The following is a 14975-nucleotide window of genomic DNA, read 5'->3' as shown; positions in this document are numbered from 1 at the left end:
AATTAAACACAGAAACTGCCAAAGAGACAAGGCAGGATCATAGATCATTGGAACCCAAAGGGACCACAGAAGCCGCTGTGTCTAACCCTGCACTTTACAAATGAGGAACAAGAAACAACAGAGGTTAAGGGACTTACTTGGGACACAGGAGGACAGAGGAAAAGCTACTCTGAGAGTTAGGGCCCCTTCACTACTCCACCAGGACGAATCTCAGTCCTCAGTCCACTCTTACCAAAGCATAGTTATTGAAAGGAGACATTACAATCAACTAGAAATGCATCTTATTTATAGATTTTTGCTTCCAAATATGAAATTCGGAAGACTTAAGTGGTGATTAACTCTCTACAACAGAGGCCTTGAAAGAATATTAAAAGTTCAAGAAATTGTTTTGAAGTTCTCAAAGTGTAACTTATTAGTGATGTTATTATGACTATTGAAACCCAGTTAATCCCCAATTTTGCTTTGTTTTTTTTAGTTGACCTTTTTTACCTGATTACAAAAGGAAAACACACAAAAAAATAAAATAAAAATAAAATAAAATACACATCTATTATAATAAATTTTGAAAATACAAGGACAAATAAAGAAAAAAAAACTACAAGGAGTCACATGCTAGGAGTCAAAGACAATACTGGTATTTTTGGCAATATTGCAGCATATTTCTTCCCAGATATATATATATATATATATATATATATATATATATATATATGAATATATATCTATATGCCTACTTACATATTAAGAATATATAGCTATATACTGACCTACAAACCTACACACATACATATTATATATAAAATTTTATATCCTGCCTTTTCTCTTAGCATTTGACCATGAATATCTTCCCAATGAATAAAAGTCATTTCTAAAACATCACTAACATGAAAGTCGTGTCCGGTGGTTATTAAAATACTAAAGTTTAAAGACATGACAATAAAATGATCTCATATAATTTTTGATCACTGGATTATGTAGACTATTACTATATCAAGTAACTCTAATGCATAAAATTTTCTAAACCAAAGTTATTAAAATCATGTTTACAAGACAGTGGTTAGAAAAACTTAAGTGCAGATAGCTAAAGTCATTGAGGAAAATGTGACATATCCCAAGAAATGAAAACTCACAGAGATACCACCTGCTACTATTAAGGCAGGAAGATTCAAAATGATATTATTGTAAAGTAAATCTTGACAGGGTTCTGTGAAGTCAGGTTGGAACAGTTAGTGCCTGATATACCACAGGTGTCCAATAAATACTGTTGAATGGACAAATGGGAATCAATGTACCAACAAGTATCAAAACAACTTGAATATGATTATATCCTTGAATCAAAATCTTAAGGGAAAATATAAAATATATACACTTAGGCACTCACTTCAGTTTTCTTAAAGGGGAAAAATTGGTTACAACCAAATGTCCAAGACTGACGTAATTGCTAAATAAATAGCAAAGGTATAAAGAGTTGTGGAGATAATTTTCAAATTAATTTAATAACTATACTAAAACCATATGCACCTTGCCAATAATTCTTAGTTTAAAATTACTGAAATATTTAAAATATTGGTATATTTATTCTCTTGGAATAAGATTTTATTTCATTCTTTTCATAAAATAATGAATGCTGAAATTGAAGACTATCACTGTATTAAAAAAATATATATTCAGAGGCTCACACGAATAAACTATTTTCTTTCCAAAATATGCTCTTATGGTCAATGCCAAAAGTGTTACCCATCTGTCCACCTATACGACAGATGATGGGAGTCAGAGCTTCCTCCAGTGGTCATACCACTGGTGAAAGAAAACAGTCATGACTTTCTATTTTCTCTGTATCATGACTTAGATAACCTTGATGTTTCCCTTACTTAATCTTAGCCTAGCCCCAGTATTAGAGAATTTGTTAAAACTAAAACACACACACACACACACACACACACACCCTACTTAGAGTGGTAAACCTTCAAAAAACAACACAAGTCACAATACCCTTCTGAGCTCTAATGGTTCACTTCCTTCTTCCACCACAATGAGTTGAGATCTTCCTTTTCTTTCATTGTCCCGAATGCCAATGGCAACCTGGCTTGCCTTCAGACGCTCGTATTTGTTGCACGAGGAACCACACCATTGGTAAATTTCCTAAAAGAAAGAGACAAATCTTTTAACCCAGAAATAGGTGGAAGACATTTAGCCCTGTTGTAATACCCAAGGTGATTAATTAGGAAAAAACAAAAAGATATAAAAAATAAAAGCTATCTATTATGGAGGCATATATAATTTTATGTATTTATCTCTCATTCTCTATCCTGTTGCTTTCAGTTAGCATGATAAAGTAACCTTTTTTTAAACATAATTTATCTCACCATTCTTTGTATATAATCCACTCATTACAATTTATGAAAGTAAACTAGTACGTATTACTTAAATTTAAAACAATAGTTTTACCATATTTCAGAAAGGTAGTCAAAAATCTACTCTAGTAATACACTCTTGATGATTATAAAAGCTGATCTAACACTTTTTGTAAAGCAATTTAATGAATCTTATCAATAGCCATAAAAAGAATTAAAACCTTTGACCCAGTAATATCACTGTCTGGAGTTCATTTTAATAAATCACTCAGAAAAATTAGGAAAAAGCCATATGTATACAGATTTTTATTGCTATATAATTATATTAGTGAGGCATTGGAAAGACATTAAATGTTCTATAATAGGATAATAATTACATATCACTATGATACATAGAAAAAACAGATAATACCAATGTTATATTTTGACAAGAAATCTATAAAAATAAAAACAAAATGACAGTTTGATGTATTCTAAAATAAACAGATTATATTAGCTGCAATTTAGATTAAAATAATGTATATTTTTTGGTTTGGGTACACTGTTCAGAGGATACAGAAAAATAAAAGAATAATAAAATATCTTCTCCATTAAATGTGGTCTTAATGAAAGAAAGAAAAATTCAATGGTACCTAGGCTTGGTGGGGGCATGGAAATGGGTATTATCACATTCTATTTGGGTTGTATAAACTGGCAGTCTTTTTCTAAAGAAGTTTGGTATCATATCAAAAAATTACATATGATTTTAGGATTATGAAATTCCAAAAAAAAAAAGGATTAGGAAATTCCATTTCTAGGGATTTATACTACAGAAATATTCAAACATGGTATACAAAAACAAAGAAAACAAAACAAAAACCGCACAAATGTCCATTAGTAGGGCGATTGTTATATACATGTCATTATATGGAGACTGCAGATTGTTCTTCGATGTCTAAAAGCAGAGAAAAGTGTTTAAATACTGACACAGAAAATCATTCAAGGTAAACCATCAAGAATAAAATAAAGCCACAGAATAGTCTAGTTCCATTTAAGTAAAAACAGAAACATAAGCTCTATTTCTGTGTTTGCAAATAAAGATTTTTAAAGATACACAGTTTTAACAGATGGAGAGAGGCATGTATACGTAGAAAGTCTTCAAATTTTATCTAGGTTGAGGGTTTTTTTCTTTTTTTAAGATTTTATTTATGGATTTGGCAGAGTGCGTGAGCACAAGCAGGGGGAGCAGCAGGAAGAGGGAGAGGGAGAAGAGACTTGGGGCTTGATCCCAGGATCATGACCTGAGCCAAAGGCAGACACTTAACCAACTGAACCACCCAGGCGCCCCTCTTTTTTTTAATGTCACATTTATTAGGTGCCTATAATGAGCTAGATGTTGGGGACAGAGAAAAGAGTAAGAGAAAGCTAGCAAGGAGAGATTGACATAGAGACAGCTAATGCTAATAATGTATTTGTACTACACTTGCTTTCAAAACCACACGGTTTCATGCGGTCCATCGTGGAGAGGTGCTTAAGCGTAGTGGTTAATTGTGAAGGACACAGACCAGGCTACAATTTACCAGCTGTATGACCTTGTGTTTGCAATTTTTAAAAGAGCACGTCAATTAACAACAGCAAAACAAACAGCACCCAAGCATCCAGAGAGAATAGCTCTTTTCTCTGATGATAAAACATTTCTAGTCCAGAGTCATTTCTTTATTCCCAAATACTTTACTGATTGCCTAAAACAGGCAGGCTCCCTTCTAGGCCCTGGGGGTTCAACTTTGAATCACATAGGCCTGGGGTAGTCTCTCTGATTTCCCTCACCCTCTCCAGGTTCCTGACTCACCTATTCCATATTCCTCTTCAAGAATAAAAGGCATTTTAGAAATTCAAGTCTTTATAAGAAATATAATAAAAAAGACTGTGCGTCTTGCAATTCCTTTCACTCTAGAATCTGAACTAGTCTACGTGGTCAATGGGGTATTTCTTTTCCATTTTGAAAAGAATGGTGCACTGCCATTGTTTTCTCTCTCGTTTCTTTTCTACATCTGGATATCTGAATATGAGACTCACATTTTGAATCAATCTGAATACTATGCCCAGGTCAGCAGTTACAAAAAGTGAGAACAAATGGTCCCCAGTGATCAGTCAGGGCCTATAACTGTGCATTAAAATCAGGTGGTAGAGTAGGAAGGTGATTTTAAAAATGCAGACACCTGAGCAGAACCCTGAGGGACTCTCAGGTGTATTCCCGGCAGCCCTGTTTTTTGAATGCTCCCCAGAAGATCCTAGCACTCAACTCAGGCTGAGAACCCCTGCTGGTGGCCTTGAGCACAGTGCAACTGGATGGCATTTACAGAGAATCTGTAACGTCTAATTATCCAGTACAGCCAAGCACGCTACTCTAAGTATACCTAGGCTTAGGCTGTTAGCTCAGATATCTTTCCTATCTTATTCCAGGAGATTTTGCTAAAAATTCTCTTCTCAGTAGGTCTGAGAAAGCAAACTTCCAATATTTGCATGACAGTGAAATATAGGAGGTAGATCTAGATTTCTAGATTTCTCAGACTTGTTAGCAACTTTCACTACTGACTTGCTCTGCGTTTATATAATTGTCCAACAGGTGTTTATGTTCTCCTCACCTCAGCCGTATAAATGACCTCTCATCTACTTCAAAGGGGTTATATAAAATCACACAAAATTTTATTAGCTTCTATAAAGCATTATGGAAGCTTGGTAAAATGTGTTTAGAAGAATTGTAGATAATATTTGACTAACACAATTATTATTTAATGTAGAATTTTACAATATTCCATGGATCCCAAAATATTTTCTATGACATTACCTTGGGCTGGGAGTTTTTATGTGCAGTATCATTTCACAGGTAACTTCAATTGTAGAAAATATTCCTCACCATTACTGACAGACCTCAGTTTCTACTTTTAAAATAGCAAAAAGAACAAAGCTGGAGATCTCACAAGCCATGATTTCAAAGCTACAGTAATCAAAACATCACCGTGCAGGTACAAAAAAAAAGACATATGGAACAGAACAGACAGCCCAGAAATAAACCCATGCTTATATAGTCCATTAACCTATAACAAAAGATGCAAGAACATGCTTTGGAGAAAAGATAGTCTCTTCAATGTGTGGTGTGGGGAAAACTGGACAGCTGCATGCTAAAGAATAAAACTGGACTACCTGCTTATGCCACACACAAAAACAAAGCCAAAATAGATTAAAGACCTAAATGTAAGACCTGAAACCATTAAATTCCTAAAGGAAATCACAGGTGGTAATCTCCTGGACATCAGCCTTAGCAACATTTTTCTGGACATGTCTCTTCATGCAAGGGAAAGAAAAGCAAAAACGTGTAATTGGGACTACATCAAACTAAAAAGCTTCTGCACAGTGAAGGAAACCATCGACAAAATGAAAAGGCAACCTACTGAATAGGAGAAAATATTTGCAAATGATATATCCAATAAGGAGTTAATATCCAAAAACATATAAAAAGCTCATACAACTCAACACCAAAAAAAACAATCTTATCTTAAATGGGCAGAGGACCTGACTAGACATGTTTCCAACAAAGATATACAGATAAATGGCCAACAGACACAGGAAGACAGACATGCTCAATATCACTACTCATTAGGGAAATGCAAATCAAAACTACAATGAGATACTGCCTTATCCCTGTTAGAATGGTTAGAATCAAAAAGAGAAGAAATAACAAGGATTGGCGAGGATGTGGAGAAAAGGGAACCCTCACTTGATGGGAATGTAACTTTGTGCAACCACTGTGGAAAATGGTATGGAGGTTCCTCAAAAAGTTAAAAGTAGATCTACCATGTGATCCAGCAATTCCACTGCTGGGTGTTTAACAAAGAAGAAAAAAGAAAAGAAAAGAAAAAAGAAAACACTAACATGAAAAGCTATGTACACTCCATGTTCAGTGGAGCATTATTTATAAAAGCCAAGCTATGTAAGCAAGCGACATGTCCACTGATAAATGAATAGGTAAAGAAAACATACACACATGCACTTATCATCCAGTCATAAAAAAGAATGAGGTCTTACTATTTGTGACAATATGGATGGATCTAAAGGGTAGTATGGTAAGAAAAATAAGTCAGACAGAGAAAGACAAATATGTGATTTCACTTAAATGTGAAATCTAAAAAAATAAAACCCACAAACAGAATCATAAACACAGAACAAACTAGTGGTTGCCAGAAGGGAGAGGGGTGGGTAAAACAGGTGCAGGAAATTAAGAGGTATAAACTTGCAGTTATAAATAAATCACAAGAATGAAAATTACAGCATAGGGAATAAATTCATTAACAGTGTAATAATGTTGTATGGTGACAGTGGGAAACTGCACTTATCCTGGTGAACAGTGTGTAATGTACAGAGCAGTCAAATCACTATGTTGTACATTTGAAACTAATATAGCATTGTATGTTAACTACACTTCAATAAAAAAATTTTTAAGTAGCAAAAACATATCTAGGAAATGCTCATAAAAATAATAAAACTGTTAAAAGCAAAATGTTCCTTTTTAACTCAAAGATGACCCAATTACCAAAGAAAGTGTTACAGAAAATTTCTTAATTGGGCATGAAAATGAATGCTTTGCGTTATATTTACTCTTTTATTATTTTCACTTAATTTTGTGCTATTTATATAAAAGTGATGCATTATCCTATTTCCTAGACTTAATTTTCAGGGGTTAATTCAGACAAGAAATACAATAAAATGTGGACTTTAATTATAAATTGCCAAAAGCCAGAATTGTTTAAAGAGTTATATTAATTTAAAAGCCCTTTTCTTTGGATGCTGCTTCAGTTTTTCTGCAAATATACTCACTCAATTATGGCAGCAACACATTAAAACATGCTTTAGATTTTAAACAAAATCTGTTTAGATTTTAAGTAGAATTTTAGCAATTCATTAAATGAGTAATTTAAATTCTATCATGGGTGGATGATGTGGTTAAGACATCTCATTTTAACAAAGCTCTACTGTGCTAAATAAATGTGTATAGTACTATTAATAAGCTGTACTGCCAACACTTACTCTATTTAGAGGTAGTTGGTTAAGACCACTTCACCACTCTGTATTTCCTTGAATACAAGGAAACTCTGTATTCAATTGGCCCTGTGCTTGAAAAATGCTCCTATAATTCAACTTACCCTGTTTTTTGGATAAAGCGAATTAAAACAAAACAAAACAAAACAAGAATGCTACACAGAGCTAAAAAATGCCTGAATTGATGTAACAGGTTGATACATATTATTACAACAAAAACTTATCATAAATGTTTCATTTATAATACTTTAATGGGGATTTAGGTAAAAATTATTTTGTAAATCTGATTTAAGCAGATGAGACCCTGAAAATTATAAAGCAAACATGGTTTCAGAGAAAGCTATTTACCCTCTAAGATGCTAAAAAATTTAACAACTCAACACTAAATATTAATAATACTTAGGGGCGCCTGGGTGGCTTAGTAGTTGAGTGTCTGCCCTTGGCTCAGGTCCTGATCCTAGGCTCTAGGGATGAGGTGGCACCCGGCGCCCCCCCCCCCCCCCCCCCCCCGCATTGGGTTCCCTGCAGGGAGCCTGCTTCTCCCTCTGCCTATGTCTCTGCCTCTCTGTTTTTCATGAATAAATAAATAAAATCTTTAAAATAAAATAAATAAATGTCATACTTATTTGGGGAGAGGGACAAAACCCCAGTCAATATGAAGTATACACTCAATTCAGAATGAAATTCACTTAAACTTTGCCCAAAATTTATTGATGTACATGTTGCCCATGAACAGCCTGTAGTTGAAGATTGTGAAATTATAACTATTGTATAATTGTATAAATTATTTATATATTGTATATTGTATTTATATCATTGTGATTGTATAATATACAGACTATTAAAGGAAAACAAAATCATTATGGATAACTGGAAAAGTAAATAAGGGAATAAAGACAAATCTGTTATGGATTTTGCTTGGACCACCAATAACCAGAAATAAAAGCCAGTGAATGATATTTATGGAAACAACCATACTGGGGATAGACTAGAAGTCTCTAAAATTTCCTTTAAACCATGTGGTCAGAGTTAACAAGTAAAACATCAAAGTACAGCCAAACCTCATTTGGGGGCAGGAAATTGAGCAGAAATAAAACAATGCTCAAGGACGCCCTTGGAGGGAAGCAAGATTTCAGAAGCTAAGTTTAAGGGAGGACCCAGAACAGCCCATGTGATGTTGACTCATAACATGTGCAAAGAATTCAGCATAGACCTGTTACCCTTTTGTTCTTTTCTAAGTTATTTATTCTAAATACATTTACAATTTTATAAAAGGAGAAGGGTGGCCAGACCTCTTCCTCTCCCTTGCCTCTACTGGCTTTACTTTTACTGTGTTTATTTCTCCCTTAGCTCTAGTTAACAAAATATAAAAGCTCATCCAGATATCCCTCTCTGCTGGAGACTCTCTAAGCATGACTTAAACACCATCATGACTTGTGAGATACCTCCAGGAATTTACCTTGTTCTATTTTTAAACTTTAAACCAGGGTGGGTTTTTTTTTAGTTTTTGGATGAGCAAGAGTTTATTTACAACTCATTTTGTTGTTGTACAAAGCCGAACCAACTCAGTATCATTCAGTGATGCATATATGTATTTTTATAAACACCTCTGATTATAGAATGGGAGATGAATGGAGTGGATATGCATGGCCACTAAAGGCTTGGTGACTGGAGAGGAAGGGATTGCATGTGAACCAGGGCAGAGCAGTGGCAATGAAGAAGACAAGAATCAAAGGATCGCTAGAAAGTCAAAGCCTCCAGAATTGTCAACAATGCCGTTGGAATGTGTACTGGAAGACAAGGAGAGGGGGACATGACTTGGACCCTTCTAGCTTGGCTGCTGGTAGTGATGTCACTTACTGGGACCAGGTGACAGCTTTTGGAGCATTCTTTTTTTTTTTTTTAAAGAGAGTGAGGCAGAGGCAGAGACCTAGCAGAGGGAGAAGCAGGCTTCCCATGGGGAGCCCAATGTGGGACTCGATCCTAGGACCCTGGGATCACGACCTGAGCCAAAGGCAGATGCTCAACCACTGAGCCACCCGAGTGCCCCTGGAGCATTCTTTTCATAGGGATAATGAGAGTTAGTGAAATCATGTTCTTTATATTCTTCAGAGTATTTGGAAAATCAAAGAAGTTTTAGTCGTATTTCATCACAAATAATTTCTGGCAGCCACATGAGTTGGTGACTTAACTATTTTTAACTGATCTACTGGTTTTTCAGATGTGTAGATCCCTAAATTTTTTCAGATCCCTAAATTTTCCAGTACCTTTAGATAAAATGACCTGGGGTAGGGCCTAAAAAGTACTCACACCAAAGTCCCATCTCAAAACTTTAAAATCAGGATCTTTAGGGATCTTATCACATGGGCATTAGTTATTTTAAAAAACTCTTCCTAATGTGAAAAACTCTTCCTAATGATTCTAATGTGAAACTATGAGAATGAAAACATAAATCCTAAGACCTTGGGAGGTGTCTTTCCTAGTGCTCTCATTTATTTTCCAACTGTAACGTGTCTGTGTCTTCATTCCAGCATTTCCTACCTTCTACCTTGTCATACTCCGGGCTGTGCATGTGTGTGTCTGTGCCTCTCGTCATTTGATAGGACCTAGAGGTCAAAAACTATCTGGCTTCCATCTTCATATTCCACCACTCAGCACACACTAAGTGCATAATAAATACCATTCATCCCTACTTTTGTTGCAGGGTAATTTTAGAGATTTACCATTATTATCTTTTTTCATTATCTTTCCTTTTTGTCTCAAGGCTTTCTTTCCCCTTACAAGTCTAGTGGAATGCATAAAGACAAATTTATTCAGAACAAAGAAGACTTTTGCTCACTTTTTTGTTCTAAAATAAGTATTTTTAAGTCATAGCAGAAATCAAAGTCCAAAAGTCAACATAGGTTGAATTTTATTTTTTAAAATTTTTAAAAAGATTAATTATTTATTTGAGAGAGAGAGAGAATGCACAAGCAGGCAAAGGGAGAAGGAGAAGCAGACTACTCAACAAGCAGGGAGCCCAAAGCAGGGCTTGATCCCAGGACCACTGATCACAACCTGAGCTGAAAGACATTCAACCTACTGAGCCACCCAGGCAACTCAATATAGGTTTAATTTAAAATAACCTGGATTTTGTTAAAGCTTTCTGAGGGAAGGAGTAAGGATGCAGCAATTTACAGAGAATTGGTCTGTACATCAAGAACCAGAGTCTTGATCTTAGGGGCTATAGTGTATTGCAGGAACCACACTGAAATGTCAGAAGACTGGTTTTTCAATTCCAAGAAGAGAAAATTATTGGGATTACAAGAGAATGGGAAACTTGATCAGATATAATTAATCTTTGAGAAGAGCTCAGTATATTTCCCTCCAACATGTTTGTCATATATTCATCTGTGACCCTGAGCATTAGAATAGAAAAACTGTGGGCAGTGTCTAAGCATCAGACCAATGGGCACTGGTACAATATGGGTACAGTGTCTTCACAATTGCATGCGATATGGGAAAAATAAGTCAGAATTCCCAAGGGGCTATCATAGTGGCTAATACAACCAGAAAGGGTCTTGGGATGCCTGGGTGGCTCAGCGGTTGAGTATCTGCCTTTGGCTCAAGGTGTGATCCCAGAGTCCCGGGATGGAGTTCCGCATCGGGCTTCCTGCGAGGTGCCTGTTTCTCCTTCTGCCTATGTCTCTGCCTCTCTCTCTCTCTCTCTCTCTCTCTCTCTCTCTCTCTCTCTGTGTGTGTGTGTGTCTCTCATGAATAAATAATAAAGTTTTTTAAAAAATAAAAAAAAGAAAGGGTCTTGCAATGGATAAGTAGACATATCAGAAAACCAAAGTAAGGCCAATGATATTTTCTATCACAAGTCTTGGGACCGAGGCCAAAGCCCAAAGCTCAAGAATGAATGAAGTGGCCGAGCTTCAATGAATATTAGAGAGCAGTGAGGACTAAAGACTGCAAACAGACTCACTTCCATTCTCAACCCAGTCCTCCATCCTCCAGCCATAATATCACGCACATATCCCCTGTACCTGAGAGATGAAAAAGGGGACAGGTGGGATAAGTTTGGATTGCATTAATGATAAACAAGGTTCACCTTACTAGAGCAAGATTATTTTATTTTTACCCCTTCTGTGGAAATAGAAGCTCCACTATGAACTCAGGTTTAGCTATAGGTGAAAAAAGAAAATTGTATCTCTATCCACATGACTGCATGAGACTGTATGCTTTGTGTTGGACAGATATACATTTGCTGAAACATCTGTTGAGTGAGTATAAGTTCCGAACCTTCTACTAAGGACAAAGTGAGTGAGTAAGGCTAATAAATGAATGGACAGGCAAGTCTGCAAGGTGATAGGAAATATGAGATAATGGCTTGCCTAATTCTACAGGGGTGCAATGTGGGACAGAGGAAGGAAGGAGGAAGAGGCCAAGGAACACATCATAAAAAAAGCAGTATCAGAGTTGAATATTTAAGGAGAGGATTATCAGATGCATACCAAAGAAGCGATACAGAGCAGGAGTGGATTCTCCGCAGAGGAAACAACGTATGCAAAGCAAAACCATGATGACCTGAGGAAGAGAGTAGGCCTAGCAACCGACTGAATGGGCAGCCCTTGGGAGAAGTCATCTGGATGACTTCTAGATTTGGAGTTTGAGGTCTGAATGATGGGTAGCTCCATTCAACATTAGAACAGTAAGAGGAGAAGCCATTTTGGAATGAGAGCATGAAGTTGATGAGTTCCATCTTTATTGTTGAGTTTGAGGTTCTTGTGATACACACAAGAAATATCTGGGAGGTAGTCGGAAACACTGACAGAGCACAGGCAAGAGGTCAGAGTGAGACTATAAAATTAAGATTTACTGATGGGTGAGTAGTTCAAGTTTTGGGTGAAGACTAAGTTTGCTCAGGAAGAATGTATAAAGAGACAATGATCAAAAGTGGAATCCTTAAAAAAATAAACAAACTTGAGGAGGTGGGCAGACCATGCGAGAAGAATGAGAAAGAATGGCTTGAAAGGGAGGAAAAGCAGAAAGCCAGGGGAGGAGTGAGGCTGAAGTAAAAGGAATAATAAATAATGTCAACTGCAGCACAGGAATGGAGTAAATAATGAACCAAGGGTCCACTGGATCTAGCAGAAGGCATTGCTGCCATAGGATGGACAGATGCAAAGTAAGGGTGGGAGTGAAAGTCAGGAACCGTGGGTTGCAGACCAACATGCAAATGTGGAAGTATAGACTGCTGTTTTCAAAGCAAGGAACAATGAGAGAGGGGGCTATAGGTTATAAATAGCAAAGTGAGTGGGGCAAAGCTGCATAACTGACCAAACAAGTTAACAAGGAAACAGAACATGCCCAACAGCACAATTAGTAACTCACCACAAAAATCCCTCCTCCTGTGAAATCCAACTCTCCACTAGTGGCTAGCTTGGACATATATTTCTAAAAGAGCTCTACATCCCAAACTTTGAGCTTCTTGACTCTTTCTATTATCATTCACATTCTGTAGTTACTGATGGCTTTGCTGCATTATATTTTGAGGTGACTCTGTTAGTCATTTCCACAACTACCTCAACTACCTCATAGCTTTAAAAATAGTGAGAAAATGATTATCAGTAAATTCACAAACATTAAAATACACTGCTCAAAATCACTTCAAAGATTTGGTAAATTCCAAATTGCTAAGACTGAGCCATGTTCCGTATTATTTTCTGAGGATACACTAAACATAAGATAGCTTATCCAAATCATCCTCTAAAATGTTGATGATTTCTTATTTTCAAAGTGATTAAATGGTTAATTTTATAATCTCATACTTTTAATTGAGGTGGTTACAGGGTCCTATCTAGGAGATATTGACTGTATTTTCAAATCCTATAACGGAATCCCTGAGTGGGTCAGCGGTTTGGCACCTGCCTTCAGCCCAGGGCGTGATCCTGGAGCCCGGGATCAAGTTTCACGTCAGGCTGCCTGCATGGAGCCTGCTTCTCCCTCTACCTGTGTCTCTGCCCCTCTCTCTGTGTCTTTCATGAATAAATAAATAAATAAAATCTTTAAAAAAAATCCTATAACAGCATATGTTTCAAAGGTATATGGCATATCATATTAATGAGAGTGATTGTTGATCAAAAAGTTGACTTCCTCAAACACAAACAAAATATAGGATCTAGGTTATATCCATAACCTTAGTTTGGGCCAGCTGGCACTAGTTGGAAGAGAGCTTTGATGTCTGACCTACTTTTTTCATACCTGGATAATAAAACAAACTTGAAGAAATCGCAATGGCTTCTTTTTTTACTCTCTGATGCAGAATCTAGTTATTACATAACCCAATAACTGCTACTGAAATGTTCTGGCAGAGAAAATTTTGGTCTCATATCATTCTCTGTTTACTGTGTCACACCCCAAAAATAAAGTCTCCAAGGTAATTGCAAGATCTTATCACCATTTAGAAATTATTGACAACATACCAACTGGTTAAAGGTTAGTAACACACAAAGAGATCATGTGAATAAATGAAAGTGTATGAAGACTGCTTGAATCCTACCAGGGTATCCCTTTATGGTACAGTGTACTTCTATAACATAAGAGATAATCAACTATCTCTGCAACAAAATCATTCCAAATGTCTCTAACCAGGCATTAGAGCAGGAGACAACTTGAAAAGTCATTAAAGGTAAACTATATAAACTATATAAAATAAAGGTGATTTACTATTAAGAAGATAAATGTCCTTGAATCTCAAAATAAAGGCTCTGTCCCTAACATATGACCCTGTATTTATGGGTCATACTCCTAGGGCAGACATCACCTATGGGAAGACAATATGTCAGTGGAACTACAATCTGCCTACCATAGCACCCAACTATCTAAGCCATTGTGGAAGCTCCATACTTCATTAACAATACTACATTTGGAAGATTTTAAGCTAGATTAGACATAATTCTGAATTGAGCAAAATCTGAAACTGTTGCAAGATACTCTGTTAAAGAGCCATACCATTTTATATCCTATCAAGTTAGCTTAGGGTAGTGAAAAGAATGTAAATAAACTAAGAATAGAAAACCCCACATCAGACCCAGGTCACCACTAAACCTATATTAATGCAAGTGACTTGCTTACACCCTCTAGGCTTTTTTTCTTTTGTGAAACCATTACGACAATTGTCATTTCCAGATGTGACTCTGTGTCAGAGGAGACTGAATCATAGTCAGCTAAGGGTAGAAGTACCATGAGAATCAGAGGCGAGATGAAAACAATGAGGAAGTTAAGGCTTTGGAGAGGTTAATGGCTTGCTCAAGATTAAAGAGTAGGTGGTTAGAAAGCTGAACTGGCAGTCATTCACAGTAATTAAAGAGATTGGTGCATGTGTGGAGCAATTTACATTACACATGAAAAGTTATTTTAAGAAAGAAATATGTTCAAGTCATGGCAGTGATGAGTTACATTATCAACGGGAAGTGTCTCTTCTATTTAGGGGCCCCAAAGATCATCTCATCAAACACTCGGCTTTTATAGACAGGAATCTGAGATTGAAACCAGCTTGGA

At 36.2% G+C, this 14975-nt stretch overlaps 1 protein-coding gene across 1 annotated transcript in view; it reads right to left on the bottom strand.

Moving 5' to 3' along the window:
- SCIN (scinderin) overlaps positions 1-14975 on the bottom strand; it is a 76817-nt gene that overhangs the window by 47939 nt on the left and 13903 nt on the right. Inside the window, exon 4 of the mRNA XM_055314833.1 lies at positions 1993-2142. Coding sequence (XP_055170808.1) covers positions 1993-2142 — 150 coding nt within the window. The remainder of the gene's footprint in view (positions 1-1992; positions 2143-14975) is intronic.

The sequence above is a fragment of the Nyctereutes procyonoides genome, unplaced genomic scaffold (genome assembly GCF_905146905.1).
Source record: "Nyctereutes procyonoides isolate TBG_1078 unplaced genomic scaffold, NYPRO_anot_genome, whole genome shotgun sequence".
In the NCBI taxonomy this organism is placed as follows: domain Eukaryota; kingdom Metazoa; phylum Chordata; class Mammalia; order Carnivora; family Canidae; genus Nyctereutes; species Nyctereutes procyonoides.
This window is presented reverse-complemented; position numbering and strand designations above follow the sequence as displayed.